Source organism: Mirounga leonina, unplaced genomic scaffold (genome assembly GCF_011800145.1).
Source record: "Mirounga leonina isolate KUSES-001 unplaced genomic scaffold, KU_Mleo_1.0 Mir_448, whole genome shotgun sequence".
NCBI lineage: Eukaryota > Metazoa > Chordata > Mammalia > Carnivora > Phocidae > Mirounga > Mirounga leonina.
In genome coordinates, this window is record NW_023270758.1 from 2301371 (window position 1) to 2325523 (window position 24153).

General features: G+C 53.7%; 2 protein-coding genes across 2 annotated transcripts in view; both read right to left on the reverse strand.

Annotated features, from left to right (window-relative positions):
* Positions 1-387: 387 nt before the first annotated feature.
* Positions 388-24014, reverse strand: SDR42E2 (short chain dehydrogenase/reductase family 42E, member 2). The gene is made up of 12 exons (XM_034988084.1): positions 23935-24014; positions 17031-17804; positions 16458-16553; positions 14424-14481; positions 13665-13783; positions 12943-13018; positions 9958-10040; positions 8258-8395; positions 7631-7696; positions 5984-6047; positions 4589-4662; positions 388-1497 (listed from the first exon to the last, which is right to left on the reverse strand). The coding sequence occupies exons 2-12, from the start codon at positions 17766-17768 to the stop codon at positions 1258-1260; spliced, it is 1752 nt and encodes a 583-aa protein (XP_034843975.1). The 5' UTR covers positions 17769-17804; positions 23935-24014; the 3' UTR covers positions 388-1257.
* Positions 23582-24153, reverse strand: part of VWA3A (von Willebrand factor A domain containing 3A) — a 63414-nt gene continuing 62842 nt past the window's right edge. The window contains exons 33-34 of the mRNA XM_034988083.1: positions 23964-24029; positions 23582-23670 (exon numbers count right to left, since the gene is read on the reverse strand). Of these exons, the coding sequence (XP_034843974.1) occupies positions 23978-24029 (52 nt within the window). The 3' untranslated portion in view covers positions 23582-23670; positions 23964-23977. The remainder of the gene's footprint in view (positions 23671-23963; positions 24030-24153) is intronic.

Here is a 24153-nt window from a genome sequence, read left to right on the forward strand (position 1 = left end):
TATATTGGTACTTTTTCAAAAGGTCCAGTTCTTTAAAAAGTTATTTTTTGAGATATAACTTACACATAATATTAATTTCAGATGTACAACATAATGATTTATGTATATATTGTGAAATGATCACGTCTAGTTAACATCCATCAAGACATAGTTACAATTTTTTCTTTTAAGGAGAATTTTTAAGATCTACTCTCTTAGCGACTTTCACATATATAATATAGTATTATTAACCATAGTCACCATTACATCACCATGACCTCTTTATTTTATAACTGGAAGTTTATACCTTTTGACCACCTTAAAAAGTTTTGTTTTGGTTTAGATCCTTGCCGGTACAGAAGTCTGTGCTTACTAAGCTAAGTCAGCCCCAGGCTAGTAAGCCGGAAACCCAAAAAGGCTAGGCTGGGTTAGGCAGAAGCCTGGGTCTCAGGTGACCCTCCAACCCTGACTATCAACACACAGGGAGACATGCATGACTGAGTGAACCCAAAACATTAAGGTAGCAGCAGATCAAAGGCAATTCTCCTAGAATGAGTCTATTCCAACATCTCAAGAGGATCTCAGGACAAGCACAGAGGAGCCTGAGCGGCGAGGAGGGTCCAGTGTCCCTAGAGAGGCAGCAGCAGACCGGGAAAACGGCAAACACACCTGCACTTGGCCTCTAGAGACGACTCCGGCCAGGCCCCAGGAACTCACCTAGGAGGCGTGGCTGGAGAGGGGCGGGGACTCAGAGAGGGAGAGGGCGGGGCTATTGCCGAATTACAATTAGAAGAGGGGAGGGGCCAGATCCAGAGGGAGGAGCAGGGCCAGTCGGAAGGAGAAACGAAGGGGAGGGCGCAATCCTACCGATCCGGCCAGAAAGAGGGCGGAACCAGAGCAGGGGAGAATTCGGGGCAGAGAGGGGAGTGAAGGCCGGGAAGGCGGACGAGGCTGTGCGGCTACCTGCTCAGTAACCCGGCCAGGCCAAGACCCAGAAGGCGGGGCCATGGCTCAAGAGGCGGAGCAGAGGCGTGCCCAGGCCCGGAGATCAGGACTGGGGCGGAGTCAAGATTCAGGGGGCGGGATCAAGCCCAGAGGGCGGGGTGTGGGCGGAGCAAGGGCACGGGGGCGAGCCCAAGCCCGGAAGGCAGGACAGGGGCGGAGTCAAGATCCAGGGGCGGGTCCAAGCCCAGAGGGCGGGGTGTGGGCGGGGAAACGGGCGGGGCAAGCCCGGAAGATGGAGGAGAGGCAGGAGCCGACTCCGGCCAGTGACGAACTTCAGACGAAGGACGGCTGCAGGCCTAGCAGGTGCAGGGCCAGGGCGAGCAGCCCGAGCAGCAGCAGCAGCCCGAGCAGCAGCCGTAGGAGTGTCCGCGCCGAAGAGCCGCAGGGCCGCTGGCTCGTGGACCGCACGTATTGTTCCACGACGTCGGCGAAGCGGAACTTGTCTGGCGCGTAGCCCAGCTGCGCGCGGGCTTTAGCGATCTGGAAGGTGTGCGTCACGGCCACGCTGCGCACCTGCGGGGAGAGAGGCGGGGCTGCCGAGGGGCGGGGCTCTGCGGGTGGGAAGCACACTCTACCTTGTTTTACCGAAAAGGTAAAGAGGGCAGAGGTTTCCCTCTGCTGCACGGCAGTTTCAGAGAACCCGTGAGCTGGATCTTGCTCCTGCGATGCCCTCCTCACGGAAGATTTCCTTTTTTCCCTCCCATCTCCATTTTCTTCGAGGGCGCCTCCTCCAGGAGGCCTTTTCTGGATCTCCCCCAGCCTAACTGAACTTCTCAGTCCCCCAAAAGTGAAGGTCCCACCTCTGCAGTTTCCCTTCCCCGGCCTAACACGGTGTTGGGACTCAGCCGGCACTTGCACATTCTTGGGTATGCACTAGGAGAAGCTGACCGCCCTGTCTGTGGCCTGGGTCCTGCTCTCCGGAAAAATAACCCCAGGAAATGCTCTAGACTTCCCAGGGCGCAGCCTGCTTGCGCCCTCCCTGGTTAAGCTTACCAAAGAGAGGAATTCAATTATACAGAAGCGATTACTCTCCAGGCTCTGGGCGGCGTTTCTTCCCACTGCTGGGCCCAGAGGTTTCAAGGGCAGTACTGAAAGCTATCAGTAACTGAACAGGCACCGTGCTTGGCCTGGGCTAAATCCTTTCTAGGCCTTAGTTTATTTAACCCCCTGAGGTGGTGCTACCACCATCTCCTCTTTACATATTTGCTTTTTTCTCTTTGCATATTTGAAAATTAAAAACAGAGGTTAAGTGACTTGCCCATGCTCTTCCCTGCTATGCTGGGACTGGGAGGATGCCCTCCCACCTCATTTCTTTCTCTGTTGTTCCTCTGCTGGACCCTGGGAAGGGGTCGGAGAGAGCTGCTGGATTCTCCCATGGCACTGAAACAGCCCCTCTGGCCAAGCTGCTGGTCTTTTGTTTGTTTGTTTTTAAGATTTATTTATCCATTTGACAGAGAGAGACAGCGAGAGGGGAACACAAGCAGGGGGAGAAGCAGGCTTCCCGCAGAGCAGGGAGCCCGATGCAGGGCTTCATCCCAGGATCTTGGGATCATGACCTGAGCCGAAGGCAGATGCCTAACGACTAAGCCACCCAGGCGCCCCTAAGCTGCTGGTCTTGTATGCTTGCCGGGGAGAGGGCAATCTTGTCCCTTTTTGCCCCAGGTATTAAGGTCAGAACCTTGGGGGATACAGCTGGGAACTAGATCAGCAGGGTCCTGGACACAATGCTCTCAGGCTTAGATGTCACCTTCCTTTGAGAAGTCCCCTTAACTTCCCCAGAACTGGCTTAGGTGCCCCTTCTGTGTGCTCTGAAGTTCCTCATAGTTTCCTCCGGTATAACTCTTATCACAGTGTGCTGAGTTGCCTGGTTACGGAGCTGTCTTTCCCTTTGGACTGTGAGCCCCTTGAGGTAAGGGCTATGTCTTGCCTCCACTACTCAGCACAATGCCTGGCACACAGTGGGTGCTCAAAAAATGTTCAATGAATCAGACTGAAACTGGAGGGCTGGTTGGTGTGTCACAGACTGACCAGCAGAGGGCGCCCGAGCCACAGCGCCCAGAAACCTCCTTAGCTAAGTAGGGATCCTTTACCCCTTCGCTGAACAGGGAAACCTGTAAGTGAAACCAGAGGGGCGGGGGGTGGGGGGGTGGGGGGTGTTAATTCCCACCCAACCACAATTCAGCACTTTGGCAGCTAATTTACATGATTGTGATTCCTGAGTCATTTCACAAGTTGATGGTTAAGCTTGAAATCATTTAGGTCTGGTCTGGGTTCGAATATCAGCTCTGCTACTTAAGTTGAATACTCATGGGCTGATTATTTCAGCCCTGTGTGTCTCATTTCCTCTGGAAATGGAGATAACAATCTATAATTTAGTAGTGAAAATGAAATGAGACAATGCACAATGCACAATGCCTGGAATATCCATCACTCAATAGATGGCTACTCTTGTCATTCCCTTTCCTCTGGGAGTCCGGAGGGCCCAGAGGAGAAACCACAGAGAAGTGCTTCTTTCTGTGGCCCATGCTCTCTCTGAGTCAGACAGCACTGAGCTTAAGTACGAAGCCAATGCCAGAACCGTGTGGCCTTGGACAAGTCACTAACTTCTCTAGTGCTCAGTTTATCATAAAACATGATCATAATCTCTTGCCCTTCCTAACTTAGCAGGACATCAGAGAGAATCAGGTGAGAGGGTGAACTAGGAGGATTTTGCAAGTAATGCCAAACACTTTATAATCTTCATTAAAACATCCTCTCTTTTCGGGGCTCCTGGGTGGCTCAGTTGGTTAAGTTTCGACTCTTGATTTCAGCTCAGGTCATGATCTCAGGGGTCATGATTCCAGGGTCATGAGGTTGAGCCCTGAGTAGGGCTCCGTGCTCAGCGCTGAGTCTGCTTGAGAGTCTCTCTCCCTTTCCCTCTGCCCCTCCCCCCACTTGCACGCGCGCTCTCTCTAAATAAATTCGTGGCTCAGTTGGTTAAGCGTCTGCGCTCGGCTCAGGTCATGATCCCAGGGTCCTGGGATGGAGTTCTGCATTGGGCTCCTTGCTCAGTGGGGAGTCTGCTTCTCCCTCTGCCTGCCGCTCCCCCTGCTTGTGCTCTCTCTATGACAAATAAAAAGTCCTCTTTTAAAAACTATATGTGCTAATAGAAAACTGCATCATCCGCATTTGAGAATAGTATTCTGGACACAGTAGGCACTTAATATATACTTATTATTCAGTAAGCATGGTGCACCTAGAGGCACCAGGCTCCATGGGCACGTTGTCCTGAGAGTTGGTGGCGCCGGTGGGTGGCATTCAAAAACGTGAAAGTTACCGAATCTGCCTTTGGGAGCCTCCAGTCTGGCAGCGAAGATATGCTGCTTAAGAACAAAGTGGCAGGGATGAGGGACAGGCTCCAAGCTCATTGCATTTCAGACCAAGAGAGCACAGCCTAAGCAAAAGCCCAGAGGTTGGGAAGATTCTAAAGAAGCTAGTGCTAGATTTGGGCCCACCTGGAAGGTTCTGAGACCTCAGACAAGCATCCTGTTATGGCATCAAAGGGGTGAAGGGAGGGGCCAGTGGGGGTGTGGAACAGGAACCACCCCAGCAGCAGCCCCCTTACCTCGCTCCGGGTGAGCAGTGGGGGGACGCTGTAGATGGGCCTCAGGGCCAGGTGCAAATACTCCATCACAGCGGCTGTGAGGGAGACAGGGGCCAATGACCAGGGTGCCTCCCTCCGTGCAAGCTCCGGGGAGGCCCTCGGGGACAAATCAGTTGGGGGCATTATTTGCTTTGCTGCGGGGAGGGGGGGGCGCGTCTCTTCACTTTGCCAAATTCCCGTCCTTGGATTCCTTTAAATCAGCAGCTCTCAGCACGCGCCGGGGGGCCTTGTTTGGCTATGAAGTGTGTCACAAGCAAGTTGTCGTTAATATTAAAGGACTGACATTTGAAAATAGAGCAGATTCACAGCTCAAATCATGCCTCCTCCTTTCACTCACTTCTATTCCAGTGTGGTCTCTTGAGGAAGAGAGAGAGAAGTTGGAGCAGAAGTTCTTAATCTGGGTGGCACACTGGACCACTTTTAAAAATGCTCATGCTTCCCCCGCCCCTTTCCTCTTGCTGCTGCTGATGTAGTGGGTCTGGGGGGCCACTGAGGCATTTTGATATTTTATAAGCTCCCCAGTGATTCAGATGTGCGGAGTTACGAACTAGTGGGTGCTAGTTAGCTCGCGAGGAACTGGAAATGTATATATAATCCTGTAAAACTATCAGAACTGGTGGCAGATCTTTTCCCATCTGGGGGTCAAAGAGCATCAGTCACTGTGGCAACGCTGGACATGAGAAGTCACCCCGCATGTGTGGCCTGTGGGCAAAAGTTGGCAGATCCCTGCTTTAAATGGCAAGCATCCCAGTGCACTTAAAATAGAACAGATCTATAGCTAAGGTCTTCCAGGAATGCAGCTGTTTGTGACTTGAGGGTCATTGTCCCCTCGGGCTGACCACACCGTGCCTGGCCCTTGGTCTGCGTTCCAGCTGGAAGGAGGCCAGCAGAGGTGGTGATGGAGGGCAGGGTGGTGAGAGTTAGAGGCAGACCTGAAGGGTGAGGAGGAAACTTCACAGACCCCAAAAGCAGCCTTGACTTCGGGGTGACCTCAGGGGACAAGGCGGCCCCAGGGCTCCCTCTCCGCCTGACTGGCATGATGCCTCCCACCACGGGCCACGGGGCCGGCCAAGCCCAGGTGTGAATTCTGCCTGTCCCGCTTTCTCACTGTGGCCCAATCACACCCACCTTGCAGTTGGACAGGGTTTATACTGGGCCAGGACGAGGGTGAGGAGGCTGCCAGGCAAGGGCAGATTGGGCTCGGAGCACCTGCCCACGAGAGTGATGGTCTCCTGAAATTTTGCGCCCTCAGTGCCTCATCCACCTCCACCTAGTCCTGGCCCTGGGTCTGAAATGAGGTGATGCATATGTACCCGGCTCATGGAGGGATTTTACTACGCATACTCTTTTCCTTACCTGTTAGGTAAACCCAGGAAGTAGGCACCTGGATCCAGGGCTGGCTGTACCCTAGCTCCTCAAACTGCAAGGAAACATGGCTCGAGATGAGAACAGGTCTTCCGGGGGCCAGTGTGGAAAGGCCACATGTTCTCTTTACCCTGGGGGTGAGCAGAGGTACCACTCGGCCACCCAAGGGGGAAAAACCCCACAGCGAGCCCCAACCCTGCGCCAGTCTTGAAATGGAAAGTTTTGATCTAGAAAAGTCAAGTTGGGCTTAAATGCATGGGTCGGTTTTTAACCTGGGATCATTCACATCATTTAGTGACTACTGACATTGCCTGCCACCAAACGCATCGTCACAGTGCAGCAGTTCCTCAAAAATTTAAACAGAGGGGCGCCTGGGTGGCTCAGTTGTTAGATGTCTGCCTTCAGCTCAGGTCATGATCCCAGGGTTCTGGAGTCAAGCCCCGCATCGGGCTCCCTGCTCTGCGGGAAGTCTGCTTCTCCCTCTCCCACTCCCCCTACTTGTGTTCACTCTCTTGCTGTGTCTCTCTGTCAAATAAATAAATAAAATGTTTAAAAAAAAAATTTAAACAGAGAGCTACCACCAGACCCAGCACTACCACCCCGGGGTACACACCCAAGGGAAATGAAAACATACGTACACAAAATATGTATATACTAATGTTCACAGTGGCATTTTCATAGGAGCCCCAAAGTAGAAAACCCCTAGTTCTATCAACTGATGAAAAGAGTAACAAGATGTGGTATATCCCTAGAAGGGAATATTTTTTGGCAATAGAATGGAATGAATACTGAAAGGATGCAGGCTACACATGGATGCACTTTGAAGGCATGAGGTCAAATGAAAGAAGCCTAACACAATCGTTCACATATTGTATGATTTCACTTACAGGACATGTCCAAAGAGGCAAGTCTACAGAAACAGAGAGTAGACTAGGAGTTGTATGGGGCTTGGGGTGGGATTGGGGTAAAGGCATAATTTTGCGGGGGGAGTTCTTTTTTGGAGGATGAGGAAATATTCTAAAATTGATTATGGTGATGGTTGCACAACACTGAATATATGAAAAACCATCGAATTATGTGCTTTAAATAGGTGAATCGTACAGTATATGAATAATATCTCAATAAAGCTGTTGACATTGATGTGCCTGAATGCCACAGGATGGATCCTCCAGCACGGGGCTGCTGGTTGACCCCTTCCAGGCAGCCCTGGCCCCAAGAAGGGGTCTGTAGGGTACTGGATGAGGAGGCCAGGGTTCTCCGAAGGGTGGCAGCATAGGAAGCCCCAGGGGCAACACCTCCCTCTGTGCTTCAGTTTACCTTCTACTTACCCCTTGTGGAGCTTTGTCACACAGTATGGGGGTGTCACAAGCAAACACACACAGGGCAAGTCAACATAAATCAGGAGTCAGGCTGGGAGGGACTATGGCAACCCAGGGGAGTACATGGTCCCCCAAAGAGGCAGCCACACCCAGCTCTAGCCTGTTTCAGTGTTGCCCAGTGGACACTATCACCAGAGCTGGTTTTTAATGTGAAAGCTTCTGATTTTCTGGATGGAGGAAAGGATGACAAGGAGAGAAGATGTGCAGAATCCCTGAATCCTCACTCGGGGTGGGGGTGGGTGGATGTCTGGACACCTACCAGCGGGGCCATCCATTCGAAGAGGTTGACACTCTCCCCATCATTGATATAGTATGCCTGGCCACTCTGAGGGGACACACAGGGAGGGGGACAGTGAGGCATCTGCTCCCCAGCCTGACCCCACCCTTTCAGATGGCTCAGCAGCTGCCCCGATCTCCCCAATTCTCCTGAGCAGCCACTGAGGAGTCATGGCCATTCCCCAGCCCTAGGGACAGACCTGGGCAATTCCCTTTGAATTCTGAGGCTGCCACCCTGACTGGCTGTGTGACCTCAATAGAGTCACTTAACCTCTCTGTACCTCAGGTCCTTCATCTGAGAAATGGGAAGAAAATAACAGGGTCTCCCTCTTGGGCTATTGTGAAGATTACACGGGATGGTGTATATAAAATGCTTAGCATTCGGTGACCATGACTTCAGGACCAACAACACCTACATCACAGGGTCACTGCAAGGAGCTAATGATGCTCTATAAAGAGCCCCTCACCCCGAGCTTCCCTGAGCCTACAGTCCCACCGACCATCTTGAGTTGGGGTGAAATGTATGTGAGCCAGGAGTCCCCTAGGGATGGGGTACCCTGCCCATAGCCAGCTGGGGGGGAAGGTGGGGACAGCACTGCAGGAGACTCACGGCCACATAGCTCTTGGCCGCGGTGAGGGCCTCAGCCGCCAGCACGTGTGCCTGAACCAGATTGTGCACGTGGACCCAGTTCATCCGTGTCCTGCGGTCCCCAAATCGGAACATGAATAGCCTCTTCTTGATGTGGCTCTGGAGGGGGTGATAAACACAGACTCAAGTCTGGAGTGGCTTTGAATACCATTTATATGATGATGGCTCCCACATTTCTAGCTCCAGGCCAGACCCCTTTGCCCTAGACCCATGTCCCGATGTCTCCATGGGGTGGTCACTTGTCCGTGTCCTGGAGCGAGCGCCTGACCTTCCAGCTCCTGGTCAAGCCCCCCCCCCCCCAACCCCATCTCACTAGACAGGACTCTGCGGCTCAGGCTGAAACCCTGGGGCCTCCGTTGGCCTTCCCTTCTCTCCATTCCACGCCCAACTCATCTGCAAATCCAGTTGGCTCAACACTATCCAGAATCCCCCTGCTTCTCACCGCCCCAACTGCTGCCCCTCTTTTCTACCTGGAGACCGAAAGAGCCTCCGAACTGGTCCCCACTTCCATCCACAGTCCCTGCAGTTGTTCTCCACACAGCCAGGGGGATCCCCCTGAATCTTAGATCCTGTGTCTTCCTGCTCAGAACCTTCTGGACGCCCACGCTGCCAAAAGAAGTCTCGACAACAGCCGAGGGGGCCCTTCTGCTCTGGCCCAGCTACCCTCCGACTGTCTGCTATAAACTCCCTTGCCCACTCAGCTCCAGCCACACGGGCTCCCCGCGGCATGTGCGGCAGGCTCCCATCTCGGGGCTTCGGACTTCCCTCTGCCTGGAAGGCTGTCCCTCCAACCTGGTGTGATGCACCCTGCCACCTGCTTGATGAGGCTCCCCGGCTGCCCGGGCGCCCAGCTCCCACACCCTGCTTCCCTTTTCCATCATTTTTCCAACGCACCTTGCACCTTCAAACACCCCTTATCATGTATCATGTTTATTACCCATCTCCTGGGAGAATATAAGCCCCACAAGGGCAGGAATCCTCTGTTCTGCTCACTAACCTGTCGCAAAGCCCCGAGCAGCGCCCTTTCTCATTCCCGGGTTTGTACCCAAGCTGCCTGCCCCGTTTGGACCACCTTCCCTCTCCCACCCCATTTCCTTGGTTCACTCTTTCTTCCCTTTCCAAACAGCACAGGCATCATCCTGGACCTCCCCTGCCAGGCTCCCTCTGCTGTGCTCCCGTATTCTCATTCTTCCCTCCATGTAGCCCTGGCCACACTGGTTCTGTGACGGTGCCTCCTGTCTCCCGACCAGGCTGTGAGCAATCTGAGGACAAGGCCTACAGTCCCTCGTAGCTCTGTCGCTGGCACCTGACTCTCCCTGGAGAGGGGCTTCCTATTTGAAGACCCTTGTGCTGGCAGCACGGGATGAGGCATCTGGCCACCAGGGAGCCCACATCTGAGGAGGGACAACAGCCTGCCTCTGCCTCTTTGGGGTCATAGCTCCGGGACTCCCCGACCTGTGCCTAACCCTGGCAGGCACACACTGAGACCTTTGTTCCTGGTGGGTCTGCTAGGGGTAGGGACAGCTCCCAGAACTAAGAGCCGCAGGCTCAGGACGTTGCCCCAAGACCAACACAGTGACTGTGGACTGGAAGGGCCCCAATCCATGCACACAGCAGCCAGATTCATCCTGAGTCTCAGGGCCGGGGCTGGGCTGACATACCGCCACGCGGGGCAGGTGCCTCTGCTCTTCAGGGCCATAGATCCCTGGGGGTCGGAGCACACACGTCCGCAGAGTGCCTCCTCCTAGGACACAAGGAGGGTAGTCAGGGACCCGGGGAGGGGTGGCCCAGCAGGGAGAGACACACAGAAATGCTGTCCACACCTTCTGGTCCTTGCCTGGACAGGTTAGCAGGGAAGACAGGCCCTTGGGGTTTCCTTATTCAAGTATTCTCAATCTGTTAGTCATTTAACAAACAACATTCAGAAGTTGCCCGACCTCTACCCCCAGCACTGGGCCCCGGGAATCCAAGGATAACCAAGAAATGGTCCCTGCCCTCATGACACTCACAGGCCAGTAACCAGAGGTAAGACCTGGATGCAGATATGTACGCGGCCCATGAGTTTACCCGGCACTCGATAGATGTAATTTCCTTTGACTCCCCTGAGAGTCAACTGCACCCATTGTACAGTGTACAGCATCTTCCTTTGGGGGCCCCTCCCCCTCTGCACAAAGTCTTAGGGGGCTGTCAGTCTGGATGTGCCAGATGCCTCACTCTCTCCTGAGGTGGTGGCCATGGGACTCAAGCTGGGTCCATGACATATTCTCACCCAAGAACGTGACTCTCAGCATCACCGACACCAGGATCTAAAATCCTATGAATGGGTTCACCCTGAAGAGACTGGTCACCAGCTCCTGCCACCCAGTCCCTGGAGCTTCCCCAACCCTATCCTTTCCAAGCCCTGGTAGTCATTTTTCTGGAAATATATTTTCCAGAAACGATCCCACATCCTTCCACTCTAAGTTCCTTTTCCTGGCAACTTAGCCAGGGCCGGTGTCTTGGGTCATAGCCAAACACCCTGACTGCTTCCCCGCCAATATCCTCACTTTACCATGAGGCCAGTAGAGTGGGTTGAGTGGTGGCCCCCGAAAAGATATGTCCACATCCCACAACCTGTGGATATGACCGGATTTGGAAGAGTGTCTTTGCAGATGTAATTAAGGATCTCAAAATGAGATCATCTTGAATTATCCGGTGAGCCCCAAATCCAACGTGAGTCCTTATAAGGGACTCACAGAGAAGAGACACGTGGACCCCAAGGAATGAGTGGGGCCACCATAAACTGCTGAGACAAGGAGGTTCTCCCCTAGAGCCTTTGGTGGGAGTGCAGCCCAACTTGGTCTCAGACACCTGACTGTGAATTGTGAGAACCATGAGAGAACACATTTCAGTTTTAAGCCACCAAGTTTGCTGTCCATTGTCCCGTTTGTACTGAGCTGAGATTTGCAGTCTTGGGGCTCTGCTTCAGAGACCGGGGCCCTCCATGCTGGGTCAGAGGCAGAGTCTCAGGGACCAGCTTGTGTTAGCAGGGACTGGAAATCACCCAGGGTGACCATGGCTGGACTCCTGGAAGGCAGGTATCAGGTGAGCTTTTCTGTAAACAGCCTGCAGCTAATTTTAAACTCTGGGTCACCTGGGCATGGTGGGGGGGGAGGTCTGATTGCAGTTGACATTGGCTGGCGGGGCGCTGGGCAGCTACGTCACAGAGGGGCGGAGCTCAGAGTATCCATGACTCCTGACCACGGAAAGCTGGGGATGCTCGTATAAATAATTCTTGGCCAAAGGATTAAGTGTCTGGTTAGCAGGCTGCTGGTCTAGCCAGAGAAGGTCCCAGGCAGAGAAAAGAAGTCAACCACCCAGGGTCAAACCCCTGGGAAAACACAGCTGGATGTGTGTTCCCACTGGGATCAGGGGTCAAGGCCTGATAGGTCCAGGGTGCCAGGGTAGGGTGGGGAGGGTTTTATGGAAAAGAACCCATGCTCAATGGCCTGCTCAACTGTGGCTACAGTGAAGCACGATGGTTCAGATCCAGGCTCTGGTGTTAGACCCCCCTGGTGTCGGGGTGGGGGGTTCAAATCCCACCTCTGCCACCTAATAGCTATGTGACCTTGACGAAGTCAGTTCACCCCTTAGCCTCAGCCTCATCCCCCGTAAATCCATGGATTATAGTTGCAAGCATCCCTCGCTCTCCAAATCAATCTGGCTCCTCAGTTTGGAAAGCAGGGGATCCCTCAGGTTCTTAGCTCGCATGGATGCTGTAAAGAGTTACTGGGAAACTTGCATATAAAATTAGCATGTAGGGGCGCCTGGGTGGCTCAGTCGTTAAGCGTCTGCCTTCGGCTCAGGTCATGATCCCAGGGTCCTGGGATCGAGTCCCACATCGGGCTCCCTGCTCGGCGGGAAGCCTGCTTCTCCCTCTCCCACTCCCCCTGCTTGTATTCCTGCTCTCGCTGTCTCTGTCAAATAAATAAATAAAATCTTAAAAAAATAAATAAATAAAATAAAATAAAATTAGCATGTAAAACAGGGCCGGGCATATAGCAAGTGCTCGGTAAATGCAAACTGTCCATATTCTTTTTTCTTCCTTTTAAACAGGCAACTGCCTGTTATTATTTTATTCTCATAAAAGCTCTTCGAGGTAGATTCTACTCACCCGCATTTTGTTACAGATGAGGAACCTGAGGCATGGAAAAAAGGATACTGCCCAAGATCACATCACAAAGCTAAGAGGTGGTGGTGTCGGGATTTGAACTCACTTCAGTCTAAGCCCGTGTGTGGGAGAAGCTACTGTGTCATACTTACACCTGTCCATATTCTTTTTTTTTTTTTTTAAGATTTATTTATTTGAGAGAATGGAGAGATCCACTCCCACGTGGCAGAAAAAAGACCCACTTCTATCCAGTCTCTTGGTCCACTCAAGACCGTGAGCAACACGAGGACAGGGCAGAACTGCACCTGACTTTCTCGGGACCGTATCCCTAGTGGGTTCGGGCACACAGCAGGTGTTCAGAATTTGTGGAGTGATGAGGGCTGAAGGCCCTGGGGAGCTGTCCTATTGAAGGAAGGTGAGCCTCAGAGACACAGAAGCTAAAAGCCGCACTCCCCCGTGCACTCTGGGGGCGGCAGCAGGGCCCCACGATACTCACCTGGGAGAGGTGTTCCGTTGGCCATGAGGGTCAACTGGTCAGCGATGGCTTTGGTTCGTGAGTAGTGGTCCACGTGCTGCCAGAGGAAGGGAGAAGGGAGCCACCAGGCAGGGGTCAGTGACCCTGCTGGGGAAGCCTGCCCAGCCCACCCGGCACTGGGCCTGCCCCTCTGCTTCAGACGACACAGGGGTCAAATTCTGGGGACCCCCCTGGGGCCCTGAGCCCCCGTGCTTTTCTTCCCCCCCCGGGGTGGGAGCGACAGGAGCAGAGTTCAGAGCAGTGACAACCAGGATCCCTCTACTCAGGGAGGCTCTTGCCGGCCCCCAGGGCTTGCTCTGGGATGCGGATGCCGCACGTGGGCTGGATGGACTATTTGCAGTTGGTTCTTTAGTGTCCGTGGCTTTTTCACATACATCATCTCATTTCCTGCTCGCCACACACCCACGGGGTGGAGTGGTCACGACCGGATGAAGAAATAGAGGCTCAGAGTAAAGTGACTTGTGCAGAGTCCCACAGGTAGAACATGGCCTGGCTGGCTCAAGGCCAGGTCTGTGGGATTGCAAACCCCCTGCTGGCATGACCAGCTGAAATAGGAGAAGGCTTGTGCTACTCAGTTTTGGGGACCCCTTCTTCATGGGGCTCACCCTGAGTCGTGAGGTTGACCCTGGTTTCCACCCATCCCTGCCCAGTGGCCCCGCCCACCTCTCCTGGAAGCCACGTACCTTCTCCAGTGGGAAATATGGCACAGAGTCCTCATCACCCTGTTCTATGGGCTTCCCGCCGAACACGACGTTGACCGTGCTGGTGTAGATGAGCCTTGGGACCCGCCGACGGACACAGACTGCAGTGACAGGGGCGCACGCAGCAACACACACGCACACGCACACGGCCAACATGAGTGGGAGTTGGCTGAGGAGGTGCCCACTGGGACCCAGTCTTGGACACACGTCCTGGCCCCTGGCCCAGAATCCAGAGATGCTCAGGAGGGGAGGGGGATGGGTCAATCCCTGCTCTGTGAGGCCCTGGGGGCCAGGCTGGCTCACTCCTCCCCAGGATGGCCCTGGGCCCTGAGCTACCTTGCAGGGGACCAGTCAGAAGAAAGTCTCACTCGATGGGGGCACAGAAAAAAAGACACTCTAGAATCAGAGAGAAAAACAGGATGTCGCATGCCCAGAGAACTCAGATGTGGGTCTTGTATTTCAGTGACTTTTCTAACCCTTAATCCCTGAAATGCAAACCCCGCGCTGCCTGTGTCCCCAGACAGGCTGTGGCCACGCTGACCCACCCCCCGTGCGGGCCCGGGCAGGTCCACAGCACAGTTAGGATGTGCTGCCCACAGGCCCTCCGCTGGGGTGGGCAGGGGGAGGGGAGGAGGGTCCCACCTCTCCTCCCCTCCCCTGGCCCCAGAGCTGGGCCTGTGGCAGGAAAGGGGACAGAAGCAGGAAACACACAGCAGGCCACACTGAGCTCTGAGTGCCTACCATTGATCACTACTTTGGTGCCTCCAACATTTATAGACTCAATCTGCTCTTTTTGCAGCTAAAAGACAAGAGGGAGGTGGGAAAGTGGTGGTGCTGCTCAGACCTCCTCGAGGAGGCCACGGAGGCCGTAAGGTGGGCTTAGGGTGGGGCCGGGCGGGGGCTGCAGGATGTCGGGCTCGGCCGCAGGGATCTGAGTGCAGGAGCCCTGGGCCCTGGTGCCCAGCTCTGCCACGGTCTCCCGGGGCGGCCCTCAGCCCCCTCGTCTGTGAAGTGACGGCAGACCCCCTCGGGTGGTCGGCAGGACTGAATACACCCGTGGCAGGACTGGGTACAGTGTGTGACACAGAAAAGGGATCCAAAATGTGTTGGATCATTTCCTCACTCTGCCAGTCTGGGTTTCCTTAGCCGTCGGACGGACAGGGTAACACTGTTCATGTTCTAGCGAGGTTCTGTCTACACAGAGAGAGCTGCTTGTGTTTCCTGGGACAGGGAGAAGCCTTTACGTCTCACTTAATTCTCACAACCAACCCGGACGTGGGTTCTGTGTCAATTTTTAAACTATATTTATTCTCACTGCAGTTGTTTTTGTTTAATAGGTAATACAATTGCAAAGTTAAACATAACTCAAATAGGGGCGCCTGGGTGGCTCAGTCGGTTAGGCGACCGACTCTTTTTTTTTTTTTTTTTTAAGATTTTATTTATTTGACAGAGAGAGACACAGCGAGAGAGAGAACACAAGCAGGGGGAGTGGGACAGGGAGAAGCAGGCTTCCTGCCGAGCAGGGAGCCCGATGCAGGGTTTGACCCCAGGACCCTGGGATCATGACCTGAGCCGAAGGCAGACGCTTAACAGCTGAGCCACCCAGGCGCCCCAAGGCGACCAACTCTTGATTTCAGCTCAGGTCATGATCTCAGGGTCGTGGGATCGAGCCCTCTATTGGGCTCCAGTCTCAGTGCCGCGTCTGCTTGAGATTCTCTCTCTCCCTCTCCCTCTGCCTCTCCCCCTTGCCCTCTCTCAATAAATAACATACTAAAAAATATATTAAATAAAAAAATAGAATATTAAAAAAAATCCTAACAGTAAAAAAAACAGTAAAAAGGGTGTACGGGAAAAAGAAAATTTCCTTCCCACTCCTGATTCCTGCCTCCCCTCCCACCCCCCCACAGAGGCAACCACCGTTATTGTTACAGTCCGTGTATTTCTAGACATAACCTATACTTATTTTTTTTATTTTTTTATTTTTATTTTTTTATTTGACAGAGAGACACAGCAAGAGAGGGAACAGAAGCAGGGGGAGTGCGAGAGGGAGAAGCAGGCTTCCCGCTGAGCAGGGAGTCCGATGCGGGGCTCGATCCCACGACCCTGGGATCATGACCTGAGCCGAAGGCAGACGCTTAACAACTGAGCCACCCAGGCGCCCCCATAATCTATACTTATTAATATCAGCACATACACATGTGTGAGCATATAAATATTTATCCTAGCTGCTGCTGCTTCTTTTTTTTTACAAACAGGAGGATATCAAACACTGTTTTTGTGCCATGGAAATTATTCTATTATCAGCACATACTGACTGACTTCATTCTTTTGAATGGCTGTGTAGAATTTCAATGGATACCTTACAATTTATTTAAGTAGTCCTTAACTGATGGGCATAGTAAGTGATGTTACTTCCTGTGTTTTGTTATTATGAACAATGCTGCAAATATAGGCACAGTGTGATTTCGGAGCCCAAGGGTATCCGTATGTTTTGACAGGTACCCACACACCGAGGAGGTTCTGACGTGAATACTAGCACAAACGAGGAAACAGAGGCTCAGAGAGGTTAAGTTAACTCGCTCTAGGTCCCAAAGCTAGAAAGCAGCAGAACTGGCATTTGGTCCCATGGATGCAAAATGCAGACCGGGTATCATGTAAATCCTTCCTGGATTAGGTGAAGGGCGATAATGAATACACGGCATGAAGGAGGGTGTGTGGGCAGAACCAGGATCTGAACCCTGCTCTAACTCCAGGTGTTGTATGTGGGGGGCTCACCTTCTCAGCACCGGACATTCCATAGGACGCCACGTGGAAGACACAGTCCACCCCTTCGAAGGCACGATACAGGGCTTCTTCATCGCGGACATCCGCCTGAAACAGAGAAGGAAGATGCGGACAGAAGGTTCGGGTCCGAGGCAGAGATACCAACTGTGCACCTTGCCAGGTCCCAGAGCTGGGCCTCTGACCCCACCCTGGCCAAGCACCTGTGGGAGAAGCTGTGGGGCAAGAGTTACTATATGATTCTACAGGGCCTCTTTGGCTTCATCACCACCACTGGCCCCATTTATCAAGCTAAGTCGCAGGGGCTGTGCTTGCTGTTTTTACGCGCGCTGTGACTCCCCATAAGAAGTCTTCTTCCCTGGATGAGGACACGGAAGCTCAGAGATGTGGAGCCTTGTGGCCATGGCTGCCCGGCGGGGAAGGGGTCAAAGCTTAAATAGTCCCACTCCAAGAGCCTGTGCTCTTCACTGGTTTCACATCAGACACTGTCCCCATGCCTCCACCACCAGCCTGGGCTGGTCCCCACACCTTCACCACCAGCGCCCCCCAAAACGCTCATCACTGCACCTGGATGAACTCGGTCCCTGGGGACAGCTCCCACTGCGGTCTGCGGAGGTCGAGCAGTAGGACAGAACTGCCACTCTTGGCCAGGCTGGAACCCAGGCTAAAGCCCAGATAGCCTCCTCCTCCAGTCACCAGAACCTTCTGCCGAGGGGCCTGCCTGTGTGTGGCCTGAGTCTTCTGCCGTGGTGCTGATGTGGAAGCTGTCTCTGGCTCACTGAGTTTGGGCCCAGTTCCAGACCCCCGTCTGGGCCTAGGCTCTACCCCTGGCCCAGGTAATGCTGCAGCTCCTGGCTTAGGTACCGGCCCAGGGACTGACCCAGCTCCTGGCCCAGGCCCCAGACCCGGCCCAGGTCCTGAAGCAGCACCAGACCCTGGCCTATGTCCAGACACAGCACCAGGCCCTGGTCCAGGTCCAGACGCAGCACCAGGCCCTGGTCCAGGTTCTAGAACCACACCGGGCCCCGGCCTAGGTCTGGACCCAGCACCAGGCCCTGGTCCAGGTTCTAGAACCACACCGGGCCCTGGCCCAGGTCTGGACACAGCACCAAGCCCCAGCCCCGGCCCCAGGACTGTAGTAGGCCCTGGTCCATGTCCTGAAACTGCACCCAGCCCAGGGCCAATCCCTGACTCAGACCCCAGGCCTGAGACTCCTCCCCAAGCCTGGCAGACAGGGCAGCTCTTCTCGCCCTGGCCTGCAGCTCTGCAGGCCTCTGAGGAGGAGCCTGCTGGGTTGGCCTTCATCCTCTACTGATCCATGCAGACCGAGGATCTGTCTACCTGTAGAGAAAAACAAAAGAAAGAACATTCTAGAGTTGTCTCAAGTCATGTGGATTATCAGACTAAGGGGAATTCCTGGTGAGGATTAGAGATGCTCTGACTTCCCAGTGAACCTGTCCCTTGCAGAATTTTGAGAACTTTCAAGGTAGCTGCTGCCTCCCTTGGAGAGAGTCAGAGACAAAGGCAGTCAGGCCTTGGGTTTTACAGCTTTGGATACTGAGGCCCAAAGTCACACTGCATAGCTGAGGTTTATACCAAGCATTCCTGGTTTCTCTACCGGTTCCTTAAAATCCGAGTTCCCGTGTAGTACCAGAGGAAGACAGATCAAATCAGGCCCAGGGGAACCCCACCAGACTGGGAGGTGACTGCTTTCTGACTGGGAAGATGGGGAGGGCTTCCTGGAGAAAGAGGTAGAAGGAAGAGGAGGGAGAGGAGGACGAGGAAGAGAGAAGGAGAAATAGAGGGAGGAGATGAGGAGGAGGAAACCACATGGGATCCAAAAGGCTTGGAAACCCGCACGCGATTCCGAGTGCCGCACCGCCTCTACCCTGACACCTGCTGCCTCTGGTTCTCCCCCCCCCCCCCCCCCCCCCCCGCCCCGTGCAGGTGGCTGGCAGTACAGGTCTGTCCAAGCCCTCTGCTGGCTTCAGGGTCAGGTGCGTGAACCCTGGGGTCCAGGACCGCGGGTCCTGCTCTCCTCACTCCAGACTTCAAACGAGCCAGGCTGTCAGTCACTGTCACCATCTTCATCCCACCCCACCTCCTGCTCCACCTGAGGACAAGGCGTGCACCAGGGGTCAGATCATCATCATTATCATCATTAATCATGGCAGCAACCAGGACTGGTGGGCCAGCCGTTTGCCAGGCCCTGCGGATACAGAGATGGTGTCTCTGCCCTGCATGCTGTCTACTGGCTGTAGAAAAGAATGGGCACTGAGTGACTGAGTGATGAGCCCCATGGTTGTTGTTGCTGGTGGGGTCATGGGGCAGGGACCCTGACAGCTATAGGGACTGTATCTTTCGGTCTCCGTTGTCACTGCCCTGTACTCCAAAGTTCCAAGTGAGGGACCCAGTCATACCCCGCACAAACACTGGCACTCACGGGTTTAACAGTGGGGAGACACCCCAAATCCGAGTCATCACAGGGGATGAGTCTAATTCCCCTGTAGGGAGGGGAGAGGATGCAGCCCCACAGTGGAGCCCTTCTCTACCCAGGACTCTGTTCTGGGGACTGGTCTCTGGGACCAGAACCATCTTGCTAGTCTATGGGGATGCTTCTTTTTGTGATGAAGACTGGGTGTGCCCTTAGGCAAAATCCTTAAAACCTCACTGCACCTCGGTATCCACAGCTGTAAAATGGACCCAAATAACCCTGGTGTTCCGTCTACCTCAGGGGGTGGTCATGAAAGACCAGATGCCAGAGCCCTTGGCAAAGCACCGGAAAGCGTGCTCCAGGAGGGCCTTGTTCACTGCGGTGCCCCCAGCACCTGGACCAGCGCTGGGCCGAGCAGGTGCTGAGTAGCAGCTGACTGCATGAATCCACTAAGAGCTCTTCTGCATCTGGGAGCGCCGCGGCTGAGCACCGGGCTGACCCCAGCCGCCGCGGCACTGAACTCTGGCAGTCCTGAGCATGAGAGGCTACTGTTCCCATCACCCAGAGCTGGAAACTGAGCTCAGAGAACATTCGCGAACTTTGATGGGATCTCAATAAATGGGTCGGCCTGGATCCAGATCACTGGGGACCCAAAGTAGGATTTGGTGAAAGAAACTGGGGGACGGGCGTCAGGGACCCACCCCGGCCGCATCGCCTCACCGGGACGGGCAGGAGAGGGTGCCCCCGACTGAGAGCAGCCCCGGCCCCGGCAGCTCCGGGCGTGTCCTCTGGGCACCCCCCCCCCCAGCGCGCCCCCTGCCCACGCAGCCCCCGCAGCCCCCTGCGGCCCCCGCTGCGCTCACCGAGCCGGGCTCCCGCGGCGCTGCGTGCTCCCGGCGGCGCGGCGCCCACGGTCTCCGCGCTGCCAGGCGGCCGCCTCCCGGGGCGGGGCCGGGCTGGGCACCGGGACCGCCCCCGCGCCCGCCCCGCGCCCGCCCCGCGCCCGCCGGGTGCCCGCCCCTCCCGCGCCCCAGCGTTGTTTGGGGCGGCGGCCGCAGGCTCTCACAGTGGGGAAACTTAGGCCGGTGGAACAGGGAGGGGGTGCAGTGGGTCTAGCTGCGGGTGGGGAGAGGACGCAAAGCCCCTGCGGGCCGGGCCTATCCTGCCGCACAGTGGTCCTCGAACTCCAAGAAACTTCTTCACCCCCTTCCCCATCCGTCTGTTCCCCCACACGTTCCTCTCTGGGCAGCCTGCCGCTTCCTGCCTTCCCGCCCCTCTTCCTCGGCCACCTATTCATCACCCCACCTATTTTTCCATCCACCTTTTTGCCTATTCATCCATTTCCCCACATATTTTGTGTGTCGGTTCGTCCGTTCGTCTCTTCATCCATCCGTCGTTCTGTCTTTCCACCTATCCATCCAGCCTTCCATGCATCCGGTTCATTCCATGTATCTTTCTTGCCTCCCGTGCACCAATCTGTCTTCTTCCTTTCTTGTATTCTCCTGCCCATCTCTGGGTTCATCCGTGCTCTGATGCGGTCATCCCACGTCTAATGGGGGCTTCTTCAGTGCTGGCCTTTCCCTTGCGCTGGGGCCCCGCTGGATCACACCTTCCCTGGAGAAGCGGCGGCAGAGGCCAGGCAAGCGACCCACAGCTGGTCTGCTATTGTAGTGCTCTGAGGACTGACTCTGAGCCAGGAACACCGAGGCCTGGTCACTTCGGTCTGAAGAGGCTACTGGAAAGGCTTCACCCTTTGCAGCCTCCTCCGTGAGCATAGGTGGGTGTGGGGAAGAGAAAAGAAACTCTTAGCCAGTACGTGCTATGTGTCTGGTGGTAAGGTATCTTGCTGAATCCTCACAGCTCCCTTTTGGCCCAGTTTTAGAGGCGGGGAAACAGGTTCAGAGAGATGAAAAGAGGCTTGGAGTGTGCTGGGAAAAGGCCATGGGGGTCAGCCCTGGCTGTGTATCTTGGCTTTGCCACTTTCTTGCTGTGTGTTTCTGGGCAGCTACGAGGCTCCGCGTCCTCATCCGAAAGTCGGAAATGGCATGTGCTTTACAGCTGGGACGTGGTTATATGCGAAGAGTATGGTGCCTGTCCAGTCAGTGCTCAGCCCATGGCAGGTGTTATTATAGGAGAGGTTGGGATTCAAACTCAGGTCCTGTGCTTCATCACTTCCCAAACCATGTCCAGACCACGTCCGTCACTCCATTCCCAGAGACCGGCCCCTCCTCTCCCACCAGCCGGGCCTCGGGACTCATATCCCCCCCCGTCCTGCAGCTGCTGTCGTCCTGCCAAGGGCATAGTTTCTAACACCATAGTCATAAGTTGAATTGTGTACCTGCCCCTCCCCCCCATTCACATGTTGCAGTCCTCACCCCCAGTACCTCTGGGTGTGATCTTGGAGATAGAGTCATTGCAGATATTGCAGTCATTAAAGATAAGGTGATAGAGAGCAGGGCCTAGTCCAATATGACCAGTGTCCTTATGGAAGTGGGAAATTTGGACACAGACGTGCACGCAGGGAGAGCATCATGCGAAGATCAGAGTTACGCTGCCACAAGCCAAGGAACTACAAGGAACCAGGAGGGAGGCCTGTCACAGATCCTCCTGAGCGCCTTCGAAGAGAGCGGGGCGCTGGTGGGACCTTGATCTCAGACTTCCAGCCTCCTCAACTGAAGACAATCCATTTGTATTGTTTCAGCCACTCGGTGTGTGGTACTTCATGACAACACCAGCAAAGCAATACAAACACCAGAGGCCATTTTCTCCGTCTGTGGAGGTGACACGGAAGGGCAGCTACCCAAGGCAGTGACCAGACCGAGATCTGCTGAGCAGGGGCTGTGGTCCCTGCTGCTTCCCTGGGCCCAGCACGGAGCCTGGCCAAAGCCGGGGCTTGTCAAGCCTCAGGGAACTGTGGTTTGTTTGTTTATTTGTTTTTTAACAATTGATGAATTTTTACTTCCTAGATGAAGATCTAGAACATTTCCAGCACCCCAGATGTCCTCAGTATGCCCTTTACCAGGGTAACCACTGTTCTGACTTCTATTGCCAACAAGAGTTTTGAACGTGATATAAATGGAATTACACACTAGGTACTCTTTAGCCTGACATTGTTCCTAAGATTGAGGCATCTTGTTGAATGTAGTTGTAGCTCATTTTTTTAAATTGACAGTGTAGAAATGTACACAGACTATACAAATGTATCACAATGTATTTGTCCATTCTATCATTGGTGGACTATCTAGCTTGTTTCCAGTTTTTAGCTCTGATGCATAAAGCTGCTATAAACATTCTCCTATATGTCTCTTATGGAACATATGCACCTGTTTGTCTTGGAGTGGAATTGCTGGGTCATAGAGGAGGCATACCTTTTCCTTCAGCAAAAGTTGTCACACAGTTTTACAAAGTGGTTGAAACAATTTACACCTCCCCCCCCCATCAGCAGCGCATGAGAGTTCTAGTTGCTCCATATCTTGATATTGTCAGTCTTTTTACTTTGTGCCATGCTGGGCATGCCATGGTATATCATTGTGGCTTGAATCTGCATGTCGCTGATGGGTAAGGCTGTTGAGCATCTTTTCATATACCTATTGTCCATTTGTACCTGTTTGAGTGTTTTGTCCATTTAAAAGAATTAGGATATTTATCTTTTTCTTATTATCTTATTATTTATTTCTTATCTTTTCCTTATAAATATATTTATCTTATTTCTTATACGAAGAACTTTTGGAGTTCTTCATATTTTATGCATATGAATCTTTTTAATCTTTTTTTAAAGATTTTATTTATTTATTTGAGAGAGATAAAGAGAGATAGTGAAAGAGAGCATGAGCAGGGAGGAGAGAGAGAAGCAGGCTCCCTGTGGGGCTTGATCCCAGGACTCTGGCATAATGACCTGAGCCAAAGGCAGATGCTTAACCAACTGAGACACCCAGGTGCCCCTGCTTATGAATCTTTTAATAAAGTTTTATATCACCAAAAACTTACACACACACACAGACAAACCAATCATCACTTCAGCTTAAAAGTCATTTTGATCCTATTTAATTAAATACAAGCAATTTCTCATTTCAGGAAGTGACTGCAGGCCACATAATACATGACATATTCATCTCATATGTACACAGTAGGGCTGGGCCCAGTGGACCCAGCCTGATTTGCACCTGCTTGAACAGACCACTCTCTCTGGACTTGGCTCCAGAGCAGACTTCAATTCAGTTTGATTGAACAGGTAGGGGGACAGGTGGTAAGCCCCACTTGTTTCTTCTCCCAAGATGGGCTGATGGTAAATCTGCATCACCCCCATGGACCAGGGTGGTGGGAAGCACAGAGTGAGGCGATCAGGGTAGAAACAACACCCTCTGGCTGGTTTCTAGGGCTGGTCTCCCACAACTAAGCTGGATGCTCACAGTTTACTACGTCTGCCCTGTGGCAGGTTCTGGGGACCTAGAGATGGTTAGGACACCAGCCTCATCCTGGGGGAGCTCACAGTCAAGAAGAGTTGGCAGGAAGCAAGGAAGCATGGCATGGAGTGCTGGCATAATAAGGGCTAAGTGTCACTGTTATGAAAAGGGATGTTTGGCCAGGATGCAATGGAAGGAAGGCTGGAGGCTCCCAGCTCTTGATGGGTCTCAGGGACATCTTCACAGTGGAGTTGATACCGTTTGAGATGTGCCTTGATGGATGAGCAGGAGTCACCAGGCAGAGGGTACTAAGCAGGGGGTTCCAGGCAGGGCTTGGTGCAGAGCTTCCCAGTGAGTGACAATTTTGTGGCTGGAGGGTAGGGCGTGTTGGGGGACAGGGCAGGAACATTAGGGTGGACCCAGGAGGGCAGAGCCTTCCCTCCCACAGCTTCCAGGGAGCCCTGGCGCCTGGGATCGTGTTTCCTGGGGATGAACTCTGGGTTACAGCTTTCCCAGGGTCAAAGTGTGCTCAGTGAGTGATTATTTGTATTAGAGGAATCATTTCTGGTCCCTCCCCATAGTTACTGCTGTCCATGAAACAGAGCATAATGTCTGGCCCTTGGTGGATACTTACAAGATGGAAAGTCTGTCTCCTCCTCTCACCTGAGAACACTTGTCTAAAAAGGAGTAACATTTGGTTCTGTGTTGTTTTTCTTCTGGAGTTGGGACCTAGTGGACAGGAGATGAAGTAAGGTGGTCCCCTTGATGCCCAGGTTTCTGGGCCTGGTCAGGAGAAGCAGGGTTGGAGCTCTTAGAGGAAGGCTGCCATGACCAGGGTGGACCCAGGGTCTGG